At 39.5% G+C, this 20,662-nt stretch overlaps 1 protein-coding gene across 2 annotated transcripts in view; it reads right to left on the bottom strand.

The window, feature by feature from the left end:
• The window catches only part of atad2b (ATPase family AAA domain containing 2B), a 78,998-nt gene that overhangs the window by 43,050 nt on the left and 15,286 nt on the right, over nucleotides 1-20,662 (bottom strand). For both annotated transcript variants that reach the window (XM_053613844.1, XM_053613845.1), the window contains exons 15-20: nucleotides 20,521-20,611; nucleotides 19,420-19,731; nucleotides 18,373-18,517; nucleotides 15,785-15,971; nucleotides 13,533-13,718; nucleotides 2,629-2,764 (exon numbers count right to left, since the gene is read on the bottom strand). In XM_053613844.1, coding sequence (XP_053469819.1) covers nucleotides 2,629-2,764; nucleotides 13,533-13,718; nucleotides 15,785-15,971; nucleotides 18,373-18,517; nucleotides 19,420-19,731; nucleotides 20,521-20,611 — 1,057 coding nt within the window. The remainder of the gene's footprint in view (nucleotides 1-2,628; nucleotides 2,765-13,532; nucleotides 13,719-15,784; nucleotides 15,972-18,372; nucleotides 18,518-19,419; nucleotides 19,732-20,520; nucleotides 20,612-20,662) is intronic.

Consider the following 20,662-nt stretch of genomic DNA (forward strand, 5'->3'; position numbering starts at 1 on the left):
TCTCTTTATTAAAAAAACCCTACTTTATAAAGGGCAAGCTAAACCTATTTTAAGTATACATTTCAATGGTCCTAAGGTACAGAATAAGCCCAAAATAATGTTTCTAGGATTCATTCTTGAAAGTAAAAATAAACAAACAAACAAAAACAAAAAAATTAATTTTCACACTTTATTAACACTACTGACAGTAAAGCAAATTTACCAGCAATGTACAATATTTCTGGTATTTCACCTAAGCCTGCTAACTGCTGATGCAACAAAGTGCAAATCTCAGAAATTTAGAAACTCAGCATCTCCAATATATATTTTGCCAGAGGATAGAAACTTCACCCAAGCATAGTAATACTAATCGCACTGCTACTCAGCGGGAAACTATACAGCAAGAACGGAGAACATTGTGATTGTAAAAGCTACAACCAAACTTTTTCGTATCCCTACAGATGTAGAGGCAGAAACTGATTTTAAGCTTTTGAACTCCGAAGTCAGACTTCTCTGCGCAGAGATAACTTGTGAAATAACTTGCGAGACCTGAACTGAAGCCCAATTTAAAGTGATCAAAGGGTAAACACACTGACACATGTAACTCTACTGAAGTGACATGGCTGAAAGGAAAAATTGCTGATGCTCAACTTGGGAATCTTCTCGCAGCCAGAGGGAACACCTAGCAGGCCATGGGCAGAGTCTCTGCTCAGACGCCTGCTCAACAACCTCAGCGTCAGGAATTTGTGTCGAGAAGCCAGAAAGCAAGCCATGCTAACAAGAAGTGTAACTATTACTGAAGTTTCGATGTCTTTCTAACCTCAGCAAGATGGGGGCTGACAGTAGGAAGTAGGGCAGCTCTGGCTCACATCAGTGAGTCTTCATGTTTATATTACCATTTTAAAGCCCACGCTCTCATTACACCCACTATAGTGAAAGAAAGCAGAGCGTTTCCTGCGCACATGCACATGTGTCTAGTTAGCCACGTGTTTGCGGGATTCTTGCCGGCGTAAACACATTATAATGTTTCGATCCACCACTCACTGACCGTCAACGTCTTAACTTACCTGGAAGCCAAACTAAGCCCCACACACACGATTTTAAAGACTTTGGGGAATCTTCCAGCTCTTCCTGAAGTTTCTGACTTAAAGCAAATGTAATGTTCAGTTACAAGTGGATTTTACAAAACATTTGGGGGTTGACCTTGAATATGAGTTGAGGACTAGGGCATATTTCTTTCCCCATACTGTCAAAACACGACTTTATGCTGGTTCTTCTTACACAAACACACTTGTCTAGCGGTGAGAGAAAATCTGGCCTCGTAAATGTATCGATTTAGAGGCTGGGTAGTGGGCTATAAAGGAGAAGCCAGAGAAAAACCGTGGGGATTTTTCAATTCAGTGTATATTGCAGTAGGGATAATGTACAAAGGCAACTGATGTGTTTTAATACACATCACATCAGTTCTTGCACATCATCTTTGTTTCACTTTCAAAGTTTGTTTTCCTCAATGCAGCACACACAGCCCAGGAGTACGCTTCGGCGTACTGCATGCTGAATAAACAATTTTATACCATGGTCTGTCTGAATACTCGATTCTGATTGGCTGGAAGGTGTGTGTTCAAACTGTGTAAGGCACAGGTAGTTCCAGTCCGTTTAATCATCGCTCTAAATGAACATGGTGCTTATAAACTGTAACCACAGTAACACAGTTACAGGTGCATACAGTAGTTAAACTCACAGCTTCATTATTAGTAGAGACACGGCAAAGATGCAGGTAATTCACACCTATTCATACCTCCCGTAACTATTTATTATAATCCATCCAAATAAACGTAATCTCATCGCACTACTTTATCTCTGGGTATGATTAAGAGTGGGCAGAAATCAGGCAAATAAAAGAACTAACGAAAATTAATAGTCAGTTTTATCCCTTGAGTCAGATTTTGCACTGCAAACATCAATGACAGATTTAACTTGTCAGTGCTGGCAAGCGACCATGGTATAAGTGGATTAAATTCGTGTAACGTACACCTAGCTGTGGATTATCCCTTACATATGGCACTGCTTTCCAGGTGTCAGGTGCGAAGAGTGAAGAGCGTTAAACGAGTGACTACGGTCTTTTATTAAGAATAACGTGCGTTAATCCAAAGGCTAATCACACTATCAGTTCTAATTGACAAAGCCTGCATATTTGTTCAAAACTATACTATAGTACATATACCACGTACTGCCCCCTTCTCTCACGTGAAGACCTCGATGGACCTTACCAGCTCCCCTCCCTTGCTCGGGGCACGCTTATCAGCTGGAGGGACTGTGTGTGGTATGTGAAAGCCTTTTACACTCCAGTCAGCCTGGTAATAAATCCAATCAGCCAATTACCAACTATGGTAACACATACAAACCACAATGACAGAGCAGTGAGAAGACGGAGCCATTTTACAATGCTGATAGTACACTTGCTGGCATTTAGGAGTCTCTTCTAAATGGAGACACTGAGAGACGTGATATGAGCTGCAGACATGACAGTGTGCAAGAGATGGTACTAAACTTCGATGATTCATTAGTTTAATTGGTAAGAAAAAAAATAAGTCCATTTGGAGAATCTGCACACAGATCGGTATAGATATGCATACACCACTGTCGTACCTTTTTTTCTCGGTTGGAGTGGTGGCCTGGCTGCTTGCACCAGTATGAGATCACTGAAGAACTTTTTGCGGTCCTCCTCCCGAGGTGATGTTAGACACACCACCTCACCGTATGACCGACTGAAGATGCATTTTACCTACACAAACACACAGAGAATAAGAAATACATAAAACTAAACTAACTTTGATTTAGTTTAGTAGATTTTAAGCGTACAGATAAAAACCTTCTCAACACAAGAAACGGCTCTGTGACAAAATTAAGCTAGAATTCCTGACAATGCCATAATGCTACCATGAACAGACACAGAGCTGAGGATACAAGGAGCATTAACAATTTTGGATTCCAGCATTTTTTCAACCTAACCTCCATCTACTGCATGTGCAATTACCAGAGACAATAATTTAACTTTTCCCTATACTAAAAAAGCACAGAAAACACATAACTTGAAGCAAATTCACCTAAGCGCAGCTATTAAACTCAATAAACACTCATAAATCTTTGCAAATCAGCAAATAATTTTTCACAGCATTGTAAATGCAAGGCAAGTTCAAAACTACAGCAACACTCTTAGCACGAGTCAGACATAAGACAACGTCTCAGTAAAGCTGTTCTCAGGTGATTTTATCCAAACACCTAAGCGGTAAGAAAGTCATTCTGATCACTTGCACTTTCCGAAAGTTTTCCACGGGATGCATGAATGATTAATAACAATGGAACAATAATTGGTTCACTTTTGAATTGAAATGTTGCCACCTTAAGGACAGAGCCAAGTAGTGCACTATGACTGAAGGATCACAGGTCGCGGGCTGGACATGCAGCAATAAGTAGAATTAGAAATATGAGCGAAATATCCTCTTTACACCTGCCACAACCCCCATGTAAAATTGACATCACTCAAAAGGAAATAATTCAACCCTCTCCATTCATAAATGTAATATGCATACAAGACAGGTCAGCCTGTGCCTGAAGATGTGAGCAATGAAGAAAGCTTTTGAATCAGAAAATGCATTAAAGGTTTCAGGTGGAGAAAAAGAATTACTATGGCTTCATAAAAAGCAATGACAGACTGCACAAAAGTGGAGCAAACCGACTCACTTTAAACGCCTGCAGAATCATATTTATCTATAAATATCTATAGTGCACTTGCTTTTTGCAGTCTTTTTTTTTGCAATTGTAGGTGAAGTGTCCCTTCATCTCTCCTAGTGAAGAGTAGCATTCTGCACAGCCACAGTACCAAAGGCCTCTTTGTAAACATGCCGTATATCTAGACGATGCTCTATAGCAAAACTCAAATGGACATGTGCTCCTTCGTGTGTGTATATAATCATGTGAAAAAGTCAAATGGCCATTCAGTCCTTTCTGTTAATTATTCTGCAGAAAACAATAATGATGGGAAAATGTACAGTACATTAATATCATTTTCAGTCATGCAGTACTTCTTTATGGAGGTCAATATTAAAATCCAATATTAGAAATAAAATATTTACAAATGTTATGCTGTTTACTATTGAAGACCTTTGGGTGATTTTCTGTTAATACATTTTCCCCCATCGATACTGTTATACTCCCAGTATTATTGTTCATTACTGTTATTGGCCAGAAATCACACAAAGGTTTAACTACAATGGAATTCATGCACAGTACGTTTTCCCCATCATTACTGTTAACAATGAATAATTAACAATAAGTACTGGATGGCCATTTGAATGAAAACAAAAGGGCACAGTATTGTTAAAAAAAAAATTAATAATAATTAATAATAAATTTTTAAAAAATTAGAAAACTTCCAAGCATCCTAGATCAACTACTATTACACAAGTTAAATCAGACTGTTTAAGAGTCCTAATGCAGAACAGTTCCAAGTAGGATTTAATTAAAATGAGCTCATTAAAATAAATAAATAAAGAGTGGAAAGATGGGCCTCATAGAGAGTGAGAAAATGCAAAGATCAGCAAAAACACCTATAAAAGGTAAAGGGCACTGGACATTAAATGACAAACCAACGCCGGCAACTCTGCTTTCTGCTTGGTCACGAAGGAAACATTTCTTTTATGACCCTAGTCCCATTTTACAGTTATTGCTGGATACATGATATTAATTCAGTCAATAAAGTCCACTGTGTAGATCTGTCCTCTGCTGTCTATGTGCGAATGAGTGCTGCTTCACTGGTGTCCTAACTGTGCCTTCTGCAGTGTATCTAGGGTGAATACTGTAGGCTTTTGGTAATAGTCTTTGGTGTAATGAACTCTAAATACCACATAAATCCTAAATACCACATGTTCACATCTGGCATAGACAGGGGCATTTCACCTGAGACTCAGCTGCTATTGGGATACAGTTAGTGCTGTGCCTAGCACAGCTGGCAGTAAGTTTCACAAGGCTGATCACAATACTTGGAATATGTTATACTGTTTTTAGGTTAGCCAACAAAGTCCCATGGAAATGATTAGAAAACTGTGAAAAGGTGGCCGTTTCAAAATATTTATGTAAGGCATAGCAAACAACGGGCCATATGCTGTTACACAAAAACAATACATGATAAGGTGGTGTGAAGTGTGATACACCCCAGCGTATATTACTTTCGTATAACAGTATGGTCAGTTAGGGGCGCACAGTGGCTTAGTGGTTAGCACGTTCGCCTCACACCTCCAGGCTCTAGGTTCGATTCCCACACTATGTGTGTGCGGAGTTTGCATGTTCTCCCCGTGCTGCGAGGGTTTCCTCTGGGTACTCCGGTTTCCTCCCCCAGTCCAAAGACATGCTTGGCGTGTCTAAATTGTCCATAGTGTATGAATGGGTGTGTATATGATTGTGCCCCGCGATGGACTGGCACCCTGTCCAGGGTGTACCCCGCCTTGTGCCCGATGCTCCCTGGGATAGGCTCCAGGTTCCCCGTGACCCTGAAGAAGCAGTAAGCGGTAGAAGATGGATGGATGGAGTTATGAGTCAGTTATGAGTTTTTCAGCGTATACCACAGCGATTTGCCAATAATTAAATTTTTTTATTTATTAATCAATGACATGTTGCACATTTTGTGGATTATAGTTATATTTGATGTTGTGAAACATCCGCGAGACAAAGTTAGTTCCTGTTATAGTAACGATCGACAGTAGTTCCCTTGCCAGCTTCTCCTTTTACTCTGTAAAAGTTAATACTTAACAAAGTTAAGTTCATGAAGTTAAACTTCTCCAAACAAAATCCTTGCCAAATTTAAAAAACAAAAATAAATGCCATCAATTTCTATTTCTTTTGTAAACAATACCCTTTAAAAATCTGTTTATTATTATTAATTAAGTTTCTGTGGATCATCCACCACACAACTCCAAGTGTATGAGCTGTTAGTATAGAAACATTAATCAGTGAATTAATATAAACCCATCACTCATGTTACAGTTGGAACTACTCTCCAAGCTGTACTGTTACATAAAAATAAGCCACACCTACTGACCAATCAGATTTGAGAATTCAATCACACTGCAGTATAAAAAATATAACGATGTAACGTGGCCTGGGAGGGAAATAAAACAATTTATATTCAACTAGATTTTAAATGAGATTTTAGATGTCCAACCAGTTGAACAATTAAAGTATAGACAACATTGTGACAAAATTTATCGCAATACCGAGTTCATCTTCCTACTGCCAAGCCCCACTCCCTGCCCCTCCAATTACAGCTCGATCACAACACTGTTCCATACACATGGACTAAAACTCCATTATCCCCACAGCGTGACTGAGTGGCATTGTTCTTCTGCACATTCTCTAGAAAAATTAACTCATTTGCCCCATGCCCCAAAACTACATAAGGTTTCTGCTGATGCAGCATGTTCTGTACTGCATTATGTCAGCCCCTGCAGACAGAGGAACACAGAAAAGACCATTAAAATCTTTCTAGAAAAGTCTGTCCATTTGGCATTCTTGCAGGAGAGACCAGAAACTGATCAATAAGATGATCAATAAGTCTGGCTTGAGAGACAGGTGCGTGCGTCCTGTGCCAAAGACGACCTTGTACTGTCTGTGAATGGTTTCTCAGAAAATATTCACTTCTCATGACCTCAACATCACAGTCTTGTCAGTTGACCGCATTTCCACCTTGGAATTCATAGAAATACGCTCAGGTTAGCAATTTCACTTGGTTATCCTGCTAGCCACCCACGCTTGCTGACTTAACTAATGACACCAGCCGTTCAGGTACTATCAGGCTACTAAAAATAAGAGGCTTTATGAAATAGATTTTGTCCACCTCAGGCCTAATCTCAATCACATGTTAAGTCCGTTTCTCTCCACTTGTTTCAGGGAATTGGAGTGGAAACCTACCGTTTGTTCATTACAAACTCGGTAAAGAACTTTACATCTGTGTGCGCACAGGTCAGGCATTTTAGGCTAACATCTTTACCAATAAGGGGAGTAGTTCTTGTTACTGAGGGACAGGACTTACACATATTTACTGTGAACCATCTCTCCACAAAATGCTGAAAATTGTCCAGATAGGTTGACTTTGCTGTACTAGTGGTAGGTTTGTCTCGGCTATCGTTCCACTATATTCTGCATGGAAGAAAATGTGTATGCAACACTTATATACAGCAGGTAATGATTTTCTCTCTCAGTTGATGAATGCTACAGATGGGGGAGAGCTGGATGATGGGTGGGGGTATTGACCAAGACCAAATCAGAGACAAAATAGAAGAAAATAAATCTAATACACAACATAACATGCCTGCTTTGCTGAAAGGCAAATGAAGTCAGAAAAACGACTGGCAGAACCAGTCGCAGATTTCAAACTGATTCCACAATCACTGAAGGGATTAAACTTAAACACTTAATGAACCAAAATTTACAAATAGCAAAACAAGCAAGGATACTACAATAAATCCAAGAGCTGCAAATCCTAGTAAAAACGAAATAAGGGGTTACTGCATATATGCAACACCTTTGGAGACAATTATTCAGAATCCTCAATCTTACACATTCACATATACAGTCACAGAGCACTCACTGGAACACCTGTACAGCTACTCATTCATGTAATTATCTAACCAGACAATCGTGTGGCAGCAGTGCAATGCATAAAATCACGCAGATACAGTCCAGTAGCTTCGGGTAATGCTCACATCAACCATCGGAATGGGGAAAAAATGTAACCTCACTGATTTTGACTGTGGCATAATTGTTGGTGTCAGATGGGCTGGTTTAAGTATTTCTATATCTGCTGATCTCCTGGGATTTTCACACACAACAGTATCTAGAGATTTACTCAAAATGAAGCAATAAAGAAAAAACATCCAGTTAGCAGCATCTCTGCAGATGGAAAACACCTTGTTGTTGAGAGAGGTCAGCGGAGAACAGCTAGACTGGTTCAAGCTGACAGGAAGCGTACAGTAACTCCTGTACAACTGTGGTGAGCAGAAAAGCATCTCAGAATGCACAACATGTCGAATTGTGAGGTGAATTGTTACAACAGCAGAAGACCGTGTTGGGTTCCACTTCTGTCAGCCAAGAACAGGAGGCGGAGGTTGCAGTGGGCACAGGCTCACCAAAACTGGACACTTGAACACTGGAAAAGTGTAGCCTGGGCTGATGAATCTCGATTTCTGCTGATTCACACAGATAATAGGCTCAGAATTTGGTGCCAACAGCATGAATCACTGGACACAACCTGTCATGGGTCAACAGTCCAGGCTGGTGGAGGTAGTGTAATGTTGTGGGGAATGTTTTCTTAGCATGTCGCTTGAATGCCGCAGCCTACTTAAGTATTGTTGCTGACCATGTGCATCTCGTCATGGCCACAATTTACCCATAATCAAATGGCTACTTACATGATAATGCACAAAGCAAAAGTCGTCTCAAACTGGTTTCATGAATATGACACGACTTCAGTGTTCTACAGTGGCCTTCCCAGTCACTGGATCCGAATCCTATAGAAGACTTTTGGGACGTGGCAGAACAGGAGATTGAAAGATCTGAATAATTTTCAGGAATTGCGTGATGTCAACATGGACCAGAATCTCAACGGGATGTTTCCAACAGCTTGTGGAATCCATGCCACAAAGAACTGAGGAACACTAATATTAATGTATAGTACTACTCAGTACTAGTATAGTGTTATTAATAAAGCGCTCAGTGACTGTACTGTTGCCACCTACTTTCACTACAGATGCAAATATAAGGAATATGACTGGCACCTGGTTCTTCTCTCTAAAACAGGAAGCAGGAAGGGCTGACAGTGCGGAGGTTTTTATTATTCCTATCTAAGGCAGAATGAGTACTCACCCCTGAGGTGCAGCACTGCAGAGAGGACAGCTGTCATGCTGAACATGCCAGAAGCCAAGTGACCCCGCAAACTGTTGCCAACTAAACCTGTGGAGATCCTTGTGCTCTATACACTAATAGATCTCTTTAAAAACTAACCATCCCAGAATCCTCTTTAACAGCTCCAGTAGCTGTTACGATCCCCTATTGATGCAATACCAAAAATGGACCATCACTGACTGAAAACCTCCCCTCGCAATTCTGCACACATCCCAAACCCACACAATCCTCCCTGCTTCTGGTTGGAAGTTATGTCATGCTGAAGTGTATGTGAGGGGGGTGTACCTTCACCCAGATTAAGAGAGGGCTTTCACACCAAGGTGAGTCAATCTAAGGGTAGCGCACCTTCATCGAAGATGCTTTGAAAGGGCTTTCAAAGCATAGACTGACTTTTAAAATTCAAACGATCAAATTTCAGTACTACACCATTCCAGCCACCACAGAACTCATGTAAGCGGATGCATTAGACAGACAGAGCAGTTGTTATGAAACATTCTGATACTTTTTTCTGTTCAAAATTAGGTGATAAACCTGCTAGGGTTAGGCAAAATGGCAGCATAGTCAATATTGTTAGAAATGTTGTGTTTCCCTTTTTATCATTGGTTTTCCTGACGCTTTGAGAGTAAACCTAAATGTACAAGGTATGCATCAAGAAAACGTTTCATATTTCCTTCTTCGTTCGGAAGAGGAAGGGTTCCCCCTGCTGAGTCCAGTTCTTCTCAAGGTTAATAAGTAATGTCTTCACAGGCAGTTTTCTTGTCACTGTCACCTTTAGCTTGTTCGTTATTGACTTAGAGCTACATGCAAATGTGCTTATATCTACATCCAAGAAGGTAATATCTACTGTTAAAACAATATACAAATAAAATGGAACTATATTTTGGTAAATCTACCTACACCAAATAAAAATATATTAACCTATAAGAAAAATGCCATCAGACCAGGTATCAGGTTAAGCTAACGTAGGCTTCAGCATAAATGGCAAACTTATCAACTAAGAGTTATAATCAGAGGCTGAACTATTCCTGTGAGGTTTTAATGGTGTAGACGAGAAAAAAAATCGTCTGTTCCAACAGACTTCTGAGGGTGACAAATTGGTAGTCTCATTAAAACAGTGAAGATATAAAGTCACTGACAGAGACCTATGTTACAGAGAAACAACAAGGTAATCTACTATCTCCTAAAATGTTGTCTCCTTTGGGGAGTAAAGCAGGCTTTAATGAATAGGCCTTATAGAGAAAGCACTAGTGGCTTCTGTCAATAAAATTAGCAGTCTGTTCTCTAGTAGCATTACTGTGCCCTCCTGGTGGGCACTGCTTCCTCTAACAGGCTTTGATCAAGAGCTTCACCACCAGCCAATCACAACCCCCAGCAACACACTCTAGGTAGCCTGGGCTCGCAGTATGGGCTTCTCAGGGATCTTAAAAAGCTCTCTCTGCGAGTTAAAAATCATGTCCCTGCCACAACAGCTCCCCTTTGGCATAATCAGGGAAGCTACTTTTTTGCAGCTATGAACGTTCACTGTGCATCTCTCTCCTGCATTTCCTTCAAAGTAGTGAGTTGACTGCATTGTCCGTTGTCCTTGGTGGAAGAATAGAAATGATGGATATGAGAAGAGAAAAGCAGACTAAAACAAAGGCAAGGCGAAAAAGCAAAGAGGACAAAAAGAAGTGAGAGGAAATAGTGTCAAGGAAGTGTGTCAAGAGGAATGAGATGAATTAAAGAGAAAGAACTTGAAGACAGATATAGCTGGGAGGAAGAGTAAAAAAATAAAATAATAAAAGGTAGAAGTTCTGTAGCTTTAAAAACTCTGTTACAAATCTTATATTTTGTGGTTTTCATATGCACTGTTTTGATCAAGGACTAGCAGCTGTCCAATAGGGATGTTAAAGTTTGATGAAGCAAAATACATTTCAAATACAAGCCAACCTCTTAAAATTTTAATTAGCCTACAAACACCTATACTGATCAAATAGAACTAAACATTACCTTGACTGATTCATGTATTGATTAAGCAAAGCCGAATTTAGATTATTAGACTACTTTTCCCAGCTGAAAATCTGCCTTGAGTTGTACAAGGTCCCCCTCTGCTGTAGGAGTGAGGTACATGTATTCACACTTTCAGTAGTCCAACTGAAAGTACTACAGATCAACCTACATCGCACCGATCTGCAGCTGTCTGTTCTATTTAATCAACAGAAAATACACCAGTCAGCTATAACATGCTCAATCAGTTTGAGTCAACACCTTGAACTGTGTCATGTTCCTCAAACCATTCCTGAGCAATCTGTCCAGTGTGACAGGACACATTATCCTGCTGAAACAGGCCACTGCAATCATGGAATGCTGTTGTAATGAAGGAGTGTACAGTACTTGTTCTGCAACAATGTTTACTTTAGGTGGTACGTGTCAAAGTAACATCAACATGAATGCCATAGTGCATCCTGGTGCAATCTCTTCCCCAGGTAAGCAGCCATCCACATGATGTAAAAGAAAACATGATTCATCAGACCTTCCTCCACTTCTCCATGGTCCAGATCTGATGCTCATGTGCATTGTAGGTGCTTTTGGTGGTGGACAGGGTTCAGCATGGGCACTCTGACCGGTCTGTGGTTACCCAGCCCAAGCTGTGATACACTGTAGTCTGACAACTTTCTATCACAGCCAGCATGAACGTTTTCAGCAATTTGTACAACATTAGCTCTTCTGTGGGACCGGACCAGACAAGCTAACCTTCATTCTCCACGTGCCCATCAGCCTTTGGTGCCCATGACCAGTTCACCAGTTCTCCTTCCTTGGACCTCTTTTGCATCCCGGAAACACGGCACAAGACCTGCTGTTTTTTGATGCTCTGACCCAGTCGTCTAGCCATCACAATTTAGCCCTTGTCAAAGTCACTCAGATCCTTACGCTTGCCCATTTTTCCTGCTTCCAACACATCAACTTTGAGAACCGACTGTTTATTGCTACCTAATATATCCCACCCCTTGACAGGTGCCACTGTAACAAGATAATCCATGTTATTCACATCACCAGTCAGTGGTTTTAAAGGGGACCTATTATGCAAAATTCACTTTTACATGGTGTTTGGACATAAATGTGTCGGTAGTGTGCATACACAACCACCTATAATGGTAAAAACCCACCCACACCATTTTTTGTATTCCTCATAAATAATAAACAGTGTCTCAAAATGAGTCGTTCGCATTTTCTATCCAATGTGGCGTCACATTGGAACAGACCCCACACACAACTGGTAATGGACTCTGCCCTATTAGCATAGCTCCTCCCCTGAGTGAGCTGCACACAGTCCACCATTTTCTCCGTGCTGGAGCAGCTATAGTGATAGAAGAATGTCTCAGCTCCATAAGCTTTCTAAGTGTTCTGATGTTGGCTTTAAGAATGAACACAAAATACTTCATGTACTCCCCGCATCAGAGCCACTGATGACGCAGTGGAGTATGAAGTGCTTTGTGAACGAGGGTCAATACAAAGCAGGATTTGCTGAAAACTTTATTCTAAAGCATGGACCAGTACCAACTGTTCGTGATCCAGCTTCATATCCAGAAGACGTAAGTACTGCACTTTATATTTTGTGAATGTTTGCAAATCACCTTTCCGAAAGTGCCTGTTAGCAAATTCCACGGCTAATCCGGCTAAAATTACCGTTGTCTCTGATTGTATTCACAGAGACCAGAGCTATGTTGTCATATTTATTTTTAATCCGAAAATGCTTACTGTCTGTATAATCCATACATATAGGACTGAACACCGGTATTTACGGTGTCGATCATACTGGTTCTCCTGATTTGTTTTTGCCGTAGTATCCGAAGCACGAGCTGTAAAGGCTCCGCTCTCTTCAGCACCTCATTTGCATTTAAAGAGACACGAAAACAGCGGGGGGGGGTTTTGCTTCCACCCAGAAAGGAGCATTTACAGCTTGGTATAATATATGATCTGTGGGGTATTTTGAGCTGAAACTTCAGACAAATTCTGGGGACACCTGAGACTTATATTACAGCTTGTAAAAAGGGGCATAATAGGTCTCCTTTAATGTTATGGCTGATCGGCGTCAATAGATAAATCCAAACGCCTTTCATTAGCACAGATTTTGCTTCAAAATAACCCGAAGAGGGCATTCATCAAATAGCTGAAAAGGCTGATTCACAATCCATTGAAATTATAAAGAAGTTGTGTCAAATATAGCCTTAAACACATTTATCTTAATTCATGTAGCTGTTTTCAGTTCCAGCACTGAAGAAAGTACAAACCCTAGCCGTATTACCAACAGTCTCAGCGCAGCAGTGTTATTTTTTTTACTGCTCTGTTAAGAGCACTCCAGCCGTCAGAGTCGCGCAGCGTAATGAAGGGACAGAAAGTGATGGAGCACTTGGTAACAGCATAGAATAGGCACTTCATCAAAATCATTCAGGGGTTCTGTGACAGCAACATTTTAAAGTTTAACATTATCCCCATTTACATGCAGTCTAATATGCTATAACTGGTCTGACTAAGATGTTAACAGAAATGTAAAAAAAAAAATTTATATGCTACATATATTTTTAAAAGAGAGAAGGAAACTGAGGTGTCCTCACCTCTTCAGGGAGCTGCTGGTAGCTGATCTCGGCCGTGGAAAGGATGAGGAGTGGGGTGAAGGAGGGAACGTCCTGCAGCAGTGTAAGAAACGTACTCTTCACCGTGTCACTTATGGCCTCCCACCAATCACTGACGTGTGGCATGTAGATTACACTTGGCACACTCCGCTGAGCTTCCCGAAACACCTAGAGTCAAAACACACACACACGCACACACCTTTCAGTAATAAAAACCACAACTGACAATGTGCTATTCTCAAAGCACTTCTAGGGTAGCTTCACTCTTCATAACTTTTGGTTTACACCAAAAGCCTAGCAATTTTTCAGCACTAGGAGTGTAATGGTTTTTAGGATACAGCTGCGCTGGACAGAGCACCACAGCTCCTACCTGAAACAGCTCATAGCCCTATATCTTGCAGACTTCTTGTTGACTGCGCAAACACAATGTGCTACATTAGACACTTTTCTAGAAGAGGATAATCATGTACGTGTTCATTTCTCTTAATCTGTATTAACGCACTTAATTAACTCTCCGTACATTATTTCAATATTACGCTAGCTACCACTTAGATTTGGCAGACGCCCTTATCCACAGCGATTTACATTTATCTCATTTATACAACGATTTGACAATTTGGATCGACACAGCGATTTAAAAGGACATGACTGAAATGAATCACGGCATTTAATCATAAACTGATCATCATCGATTACAATTGATTAGAAATTTATCATCATTAATAAAGAACGGATAACCGGTGTGGAAGTAGTGATGTGGAACTGATGTGTAAACAGGCTGGCAGGGGGATTTGCCTGTAAATCTGATTCTTTCAAATAGTCCTTATCAACATCTACATCATCGTCGTCTGCAAATTAACGGCAGGTCTTCAGATTCTGAACAGAGGTGGTCGTATTGATTGGTGGATACTAAACTGAAATCCTTGTGAATTACTGCCTTATAAACTCACAATCAAGCCTGAGGTCTGCACCTGTAGTGAAATGGTGAGGACCTTTCTCGAACGTTTCGGCCAATTTAAATTTATATTGTATTTAAACACGTCACTACACAAGACGTCTCAATGTTAGCGAGTTTATAGAAAGTGATCATCTACATTTCTTTGATTAACATTGTAAGATCAATAGTATGCTTGCGTCATATGACTTCGATATTAATTGGGTTTTCTTTTCTATGTCGGTGATCCACTGTGCCAGCTCTGTTCAGAGTTTAAAGAAAGGTTTTCTGTGTTTGTGCGCATGTTCTTAATGAAAGACATTCACTCAGCAGAACAAACTGATCAGCCTTCCTCCTCCCCTCTATACACACTGATGACTAACTATAAGGCTCTATTGATCTACTGTGAGGGCTCAATAAATAAAGATCCAGTCTTATCTCCAGACTCCTATTTGTCACACAGTGCTATTGGGAATCTCTAAAAGATTCCATCCTTTAGATGGCTAAAGGACACAAATCTATTTTTATAACAGCAAAACACACTTTTGTGGATTTAACTTGCATAAAAGTAACCAAGAGTTCCACCTCATCTTTATGAGTGCGCGATAGGCACACAGAGAGAGAGAGAGAGACAGACAGGGAGGGGGAGAAAGAGAGAGAGGGCGAGGGAGAGAAAGAAAGAGAGAGGGGGCGAGAGAGAGGGAGAGGAAGAAAGAGATAAAGAGACAGAGAGAGAGACTCTGCAGTCAATGAAGCTGCAGAAAATACTATGGACAACAGATTTTCAAAAATAATATTGATAAAGTAAATACAATGACAAGACCATCTCTACTGCATAGGTTCAGTTTAGCAAACAGGAAAATATAAGCAATGTTCATCAAAAAAAAGATGACCTCTTCAATCAGTCATGGCTAACATGATGAACGAATACTAAATTCCGTGTGAAATAACATCATTACTTTGACCATGCCGTGTAACGGCTTATGACACAGAGAACTCCTATCTTATTTCCAGTTTAAAAAAATGAACATCTATGTCGCTTATACATGATCCAGGCTTTACCAGTTCCTTTCACAAAGCTAAAGAGAAAGACCTTGCTGTGAAAAGGACACAACTGACAACCAAAACTGGTTGAAACACAGTGGAGTGCGAGTGTGTGCGCACGAGTGTGTGTGTGTGTGTGTGTATGTGTATATATATATATATATATATATATATATATATATATATATATATATATATATATATATATATATATATATATATATATATATATATATATGTGTGTGTGTGTGTTGACCTGAGCGCAGGACTCCTCTGGGGTCTTGGCACTGACAGAGTAGAGCGTGGGCAGGTCAAGGCGGTGCACAGTGAACTTGTTGAGGTGATGCAGCAGAGCAGGGGCCAGGTGTGTGCTCTGACCCGAACCCTGAGGCCCTGTCAGCAAAAGCCGTGGTCGGTATGAGGTTGGCTGCTGATAGGCAGACCTGATTCAGAAGGAAAGAAATCACACACACACACAGGGAGAGGGAGTGTAAAACACACACAGAATTTACTTCATGACAGATCTAAGCAATTATTTAGTTTACTGGCTTATTCACAGACCAGCACTGTTGTGGTGTACAGGCGGCTCAAAAGCTCACAGATGCAGCTGTTTATTACTATCAGCAGGTATCAGGACTTCAAACTGAATACTTTAATACCATATTCAAGACATTTCCAAAAACTTTTAAAGACCTGCACATCACTTCAATCATGCTACACGATACATCAGCTATAATGGATTGTGTTCATGTATATACCTCCATTTCTGGGTTTAGGTATACTATAACAGGGTAAACTTCTATAGAGGTGTATGGAAGACCAGAGCAAATATCCTTTTTGCATTTTAATGTTTGCTCCAACAATGAGGGAAGAAAAAAAAAAAAAAAAAAAAAAAAAAAACAGTATTTCCTTCCCATGACTTTCTAAGAGAGGGGAAAAAAAAACTATTGAGAGGGATGGATTACGGCAGTCAGAAGAGAAAAAGCAGCTGTATTAGAAACCTAGCTGTATAAACGCACGTTATAAGCGGCTCACAGCACAGACAGAGATGATGTTGGTGTGAAGCTGCGTTTACTGTGAACCGAGCCGCTCTAAAACACTGATGAGTACACACTCTGAGTGCAATACAGTCACACGGGTTTATGGGGGGGGGGGACAAAAAAGAAAACTAACAAACAAAAATGAATGAATCTAAATCTTCTTTACGCGGTCAGTTCGGTTGCATTTTTAAGGCCTTTGAAACGTGGATTTAAGATATTTTAATGCTAATTAAGGCCATATTTTTACATTAAAGAATTTAAGACTTTTTTTAAGGATTGCCGACACCTTGCACTCTTATCCTTGCAAGAGCGACCAGTCAAATACGAAGCTCATGGGACCAAAAAAAAAAAAAAAAAAAAACAACAACAAACAAACCAGAGAATATATTTCCAATAATGATCAGTACAACACTGGTCACATATCAGGTTGACCCATCTTACATCAGATGCACAGCTGCACGCTTGGCACATCTCAACTACACATACGTTTATGCTCCTAAATTCAGTTCTGCGTTTTCATTTACAGGTTTAGTAAATATAATTAGCAAATATCGATACTGACTGACCAAACTAAACATGCATGGTCCTTATTAAATCTGTTCAGCCAGTGAGATTTCCACTCCTTCACCTCTGCCATTTTAACCAGAGTACATACTGGCAAATTAACGTTTTTTTTTTTTTTGCTGTGTTCGACATTTCTGTTTGTCTATCACATGTCTCAAACAGAAGGATTTTTTTTAAATGACACGTCATGCTAAAGACAGTACACCAAACATCTGTTCAATTAACCTTACAGATCCCTGCAGAGCACAGCAAAACAGTGCACTTTTCCCAGGACTGTTACTAAGCAGCACAATAAAGATGACGACATAGTCGTTTTTTTTTAATCAAAGAACGATTAATTGAAAATATTTTATAAATAGATGCTAAAAAAAAAAAAAAAAAAAAAAAAAAAAAAAAAGTAGTGAACACACGGCTATACTACATAAACATAGTATATACTACATACTGTTCTGCTGACAGAAAACCTTGCAGTTTATTAGACTTTAAAAAAAAAAAGCTGCATTAGGTTTAATGGACAATTTCCTGCATTAATAAAATGAAATAAGGCAGTTTATATGTATTGATAAAATCTTATTAAAATCAAAAAATGTGCAGCGTATGCTAGTTAATGACTGGTTAATAAATATTGCCTATATAACTGTAAATAATGGACAAAACGCTGGCCGCAAAACAAATTAATATAAAATGAGAATGAAAGAACATCTGCTCTTTGCCTTGTGAAACAAAATGACCGTATTAAGCTGTTACTCCAGCGCAGGCCAACAGAGAGCAGCATCATTCACTCCTCTCAATGTAAACAGATAATATTTTGCTGTCCTGTGTAAAACTTGTGCTTTCAGCTAATAAGGTTAATGATGACATTCATATTATACAAACATCACCTTATATTACTTCAGGAAGTGGAATATTTCACCATTATAATCTCTGTATGGTAACTATTCTTTTAATCAGAACACAACGGGTATTTGCTTAGGATTAAAAGTAGATGATTTTATACCAAATGTATCATTTGAATATGTAACAAGTGAGACTGTTAAGGGATTCTTTCTAGGGATTCATTACCTTTTTAATGTATAAATATGTTCTCCCCTCTCTATGCATACACGTTTTACACTGAGCACTGAAACAAGCAGGTGAACATCTAAAGATACGTCTGTATACGCAAAGCCATTCATGTTACAATGCAGACCTCTAGTCATATATAGACGAGTATCGTACTAGAATAAAAGGCATGTCTTACGTAGTAAAATGAAGGAAGGGTTTGTGTAATGTGGGGTAGTGTGATGTCTTTGGGGATCCTGGCTGAACATCATAAATGGACTGAGCACCAGCTTCATCTTCAGCCTCGCTGTAAGAGTCCTCCTCCAGCAGCTGATTGTCAGAGTCTGTGCAAAGACACGCACAAAAGCATTTAGGAAATGTGCGCTAATGCTTCAGATGCTAGAACCGCTGGAAAGTTTAGAGATCAAATTTGCCATTAAAAGTCCAGGAGAACAAATCTGCCGGGAGAAAATTGAAAACTTAAAGCCTAATTGAAAAATATAATGTTAGAGCTTGCGTTTTTTTTTTTTTTTTTTTTTAAATCAAAATGTATGCCATGTTCATTAGTTTCATACGGCCTATTTATAAGCTCCCCATATAATTTCACATTGATGTATGGAAATAATAGGTTTAGAGGAAAGCTTCTGACTTACTAGAGCTATAAGTCAGTTTATGAGTTATTATGGACGGAGAGAAAGCCGTCCTCCAAATTGGAAGTCGTTAACAAGAGCGAGAGATTTGTTCCCTGCAGAAATGAAATTACACTCTGTCTAATCTACTGAAACTGACTACTATGGAGGTTTGAAGTTAATTTTCAGTGGACAGCAATAGGCTGATGTACCACTAAGGCATTGTTTTAGATCTGAAAAGGGTCAACAAAGCTCTGTTATTCATAAGACAGCAAATAATTGTGGTATTTGCATTATTACACTTACATATAGAAAAATGCCTGAGCTTACTGTTAAGGAATAATTTATTTCATCACTCATATCAAAAACCAGTGGAACGAGTTCGACCCAATCAAAATTTAGAATTACAAAATCTGTACAGATCTGTTTGACAGATTTCTGTGTAAAAAAATAAATAAATAAATTTGTCATATACACAGCTGATGCCTGATATCGACCAATAATGATAACTGATCGATTAGGCAAATGGCGGATGTACCAAAATACATTACAGCTTATAATATTCAAGCAAATACTTTCTGACTCAGTACTGTCCCAACCAGGTGTAGAGTCCATACCGTGTGTTTGTTCCCTGTGTGGGAGCTCTGCATGGGGGAAGACTCGAAGCAGGCAGGTGAGTGTATGGGCCAGTGATCTCTCCAGCAGAGGCTGCAGTGTGCAAGACAAAGCTCGGCCCGGTGGTGCGAGAGCTCTCTGAGCAGCTGGAACAATAGTACGCAGAGCACAGCCAAAGTCCTGCGGCCCCAGCACGATAGAGCCAACGTCCAGTTTGTAGCGCTGACTGCTGCTGTATATTTGAGGATAGCGCCGGCGCAATGCCGCCAGTGAAGCCTCCGTGCAAAGTGCTTTGATGTCGGCACCACAGTAACCTGGTGAGACGAACCATCACAGGCAGCTTAATTCAACAGACTTGTTATATACACCGTCAGAAGTTTAGACACACTCATGCTTTATTCCCCCCCCTTTTATAATAATAATAATAATAATAATAATAATAATAATAATAATAATAAAGTCATCAAAACTCTGGAGTAACACAAATGGAACTATGGGAATTATGTTGTGATAAAAAAAATCCAAAGTAAATCAAAATAATTTAGTATTTGAGCATCTTCAAAGTAGACGCCCTTTTGGCCTAGAATTTCCAGAAATTCTTGGCATTTTCACAAACACTAACTTGAGGAATCCCCGAGATGCTTTTTAAACAGTATTGATGGAGTTCCCACCTATACTGGACACTTATTAGCTGCTTTTCGGAATATTTCATTCCAAGTCATCCATTTAAAAAAAGATTTATTTGTAAATAAAATGTTAGTTTTCTAATGAAAGGAATTAATATGTCGGCACAATTATATTTTTGTCTACAACACAGATTTCAATCATAGACAACATTTAATCATAGACCTTCAGATCAAAAGATTTTTAAAGATCATCAGAAACATTTCAGTCAAGTTTCCCCAAACTTCTGACCGTTAGTCTAGGTTAGGTTTATCAACTCCTAATCCAACACCCACTTTGCATAAATATTTATTTTTTTTAAAAAGTGATGAATTCAAATTTCTGCCAGAAAAAGACCAGAATAGAAAACTGTGGATAAACTGGTCATTCTATAGCTGTAATATTCATCTTAAAAAAAGGCGAACTAGTGCTTCTCTTACCGACACATTTTTCTGCCAACTCATCCATAAAGGAATCTGACAGCTTTGGGTTCCAATCCCTGGTGTGAATTTCTAAAATGTGCTTTCGAGCCTGCAGACAAAAAAAAAAAGTTAAAGTCTGAATAGAAATAAATAAAAGCAT

This window comes from Ictalurus furcatus, chromosome 25 (assembly GCF_023375685.1).
Source record: "Ictalurus furcatus strain D&B chromosome 25, Billie_1.0, whole genome shotgun sequence".
In the NCBI taxonomy this organism is placed as follows: Eukaryota; Metazoa; Chordata; class Actinopteri; order Siluriformes; family Ictaluridae; genus Ictalurus; species Ictalurus furcatus.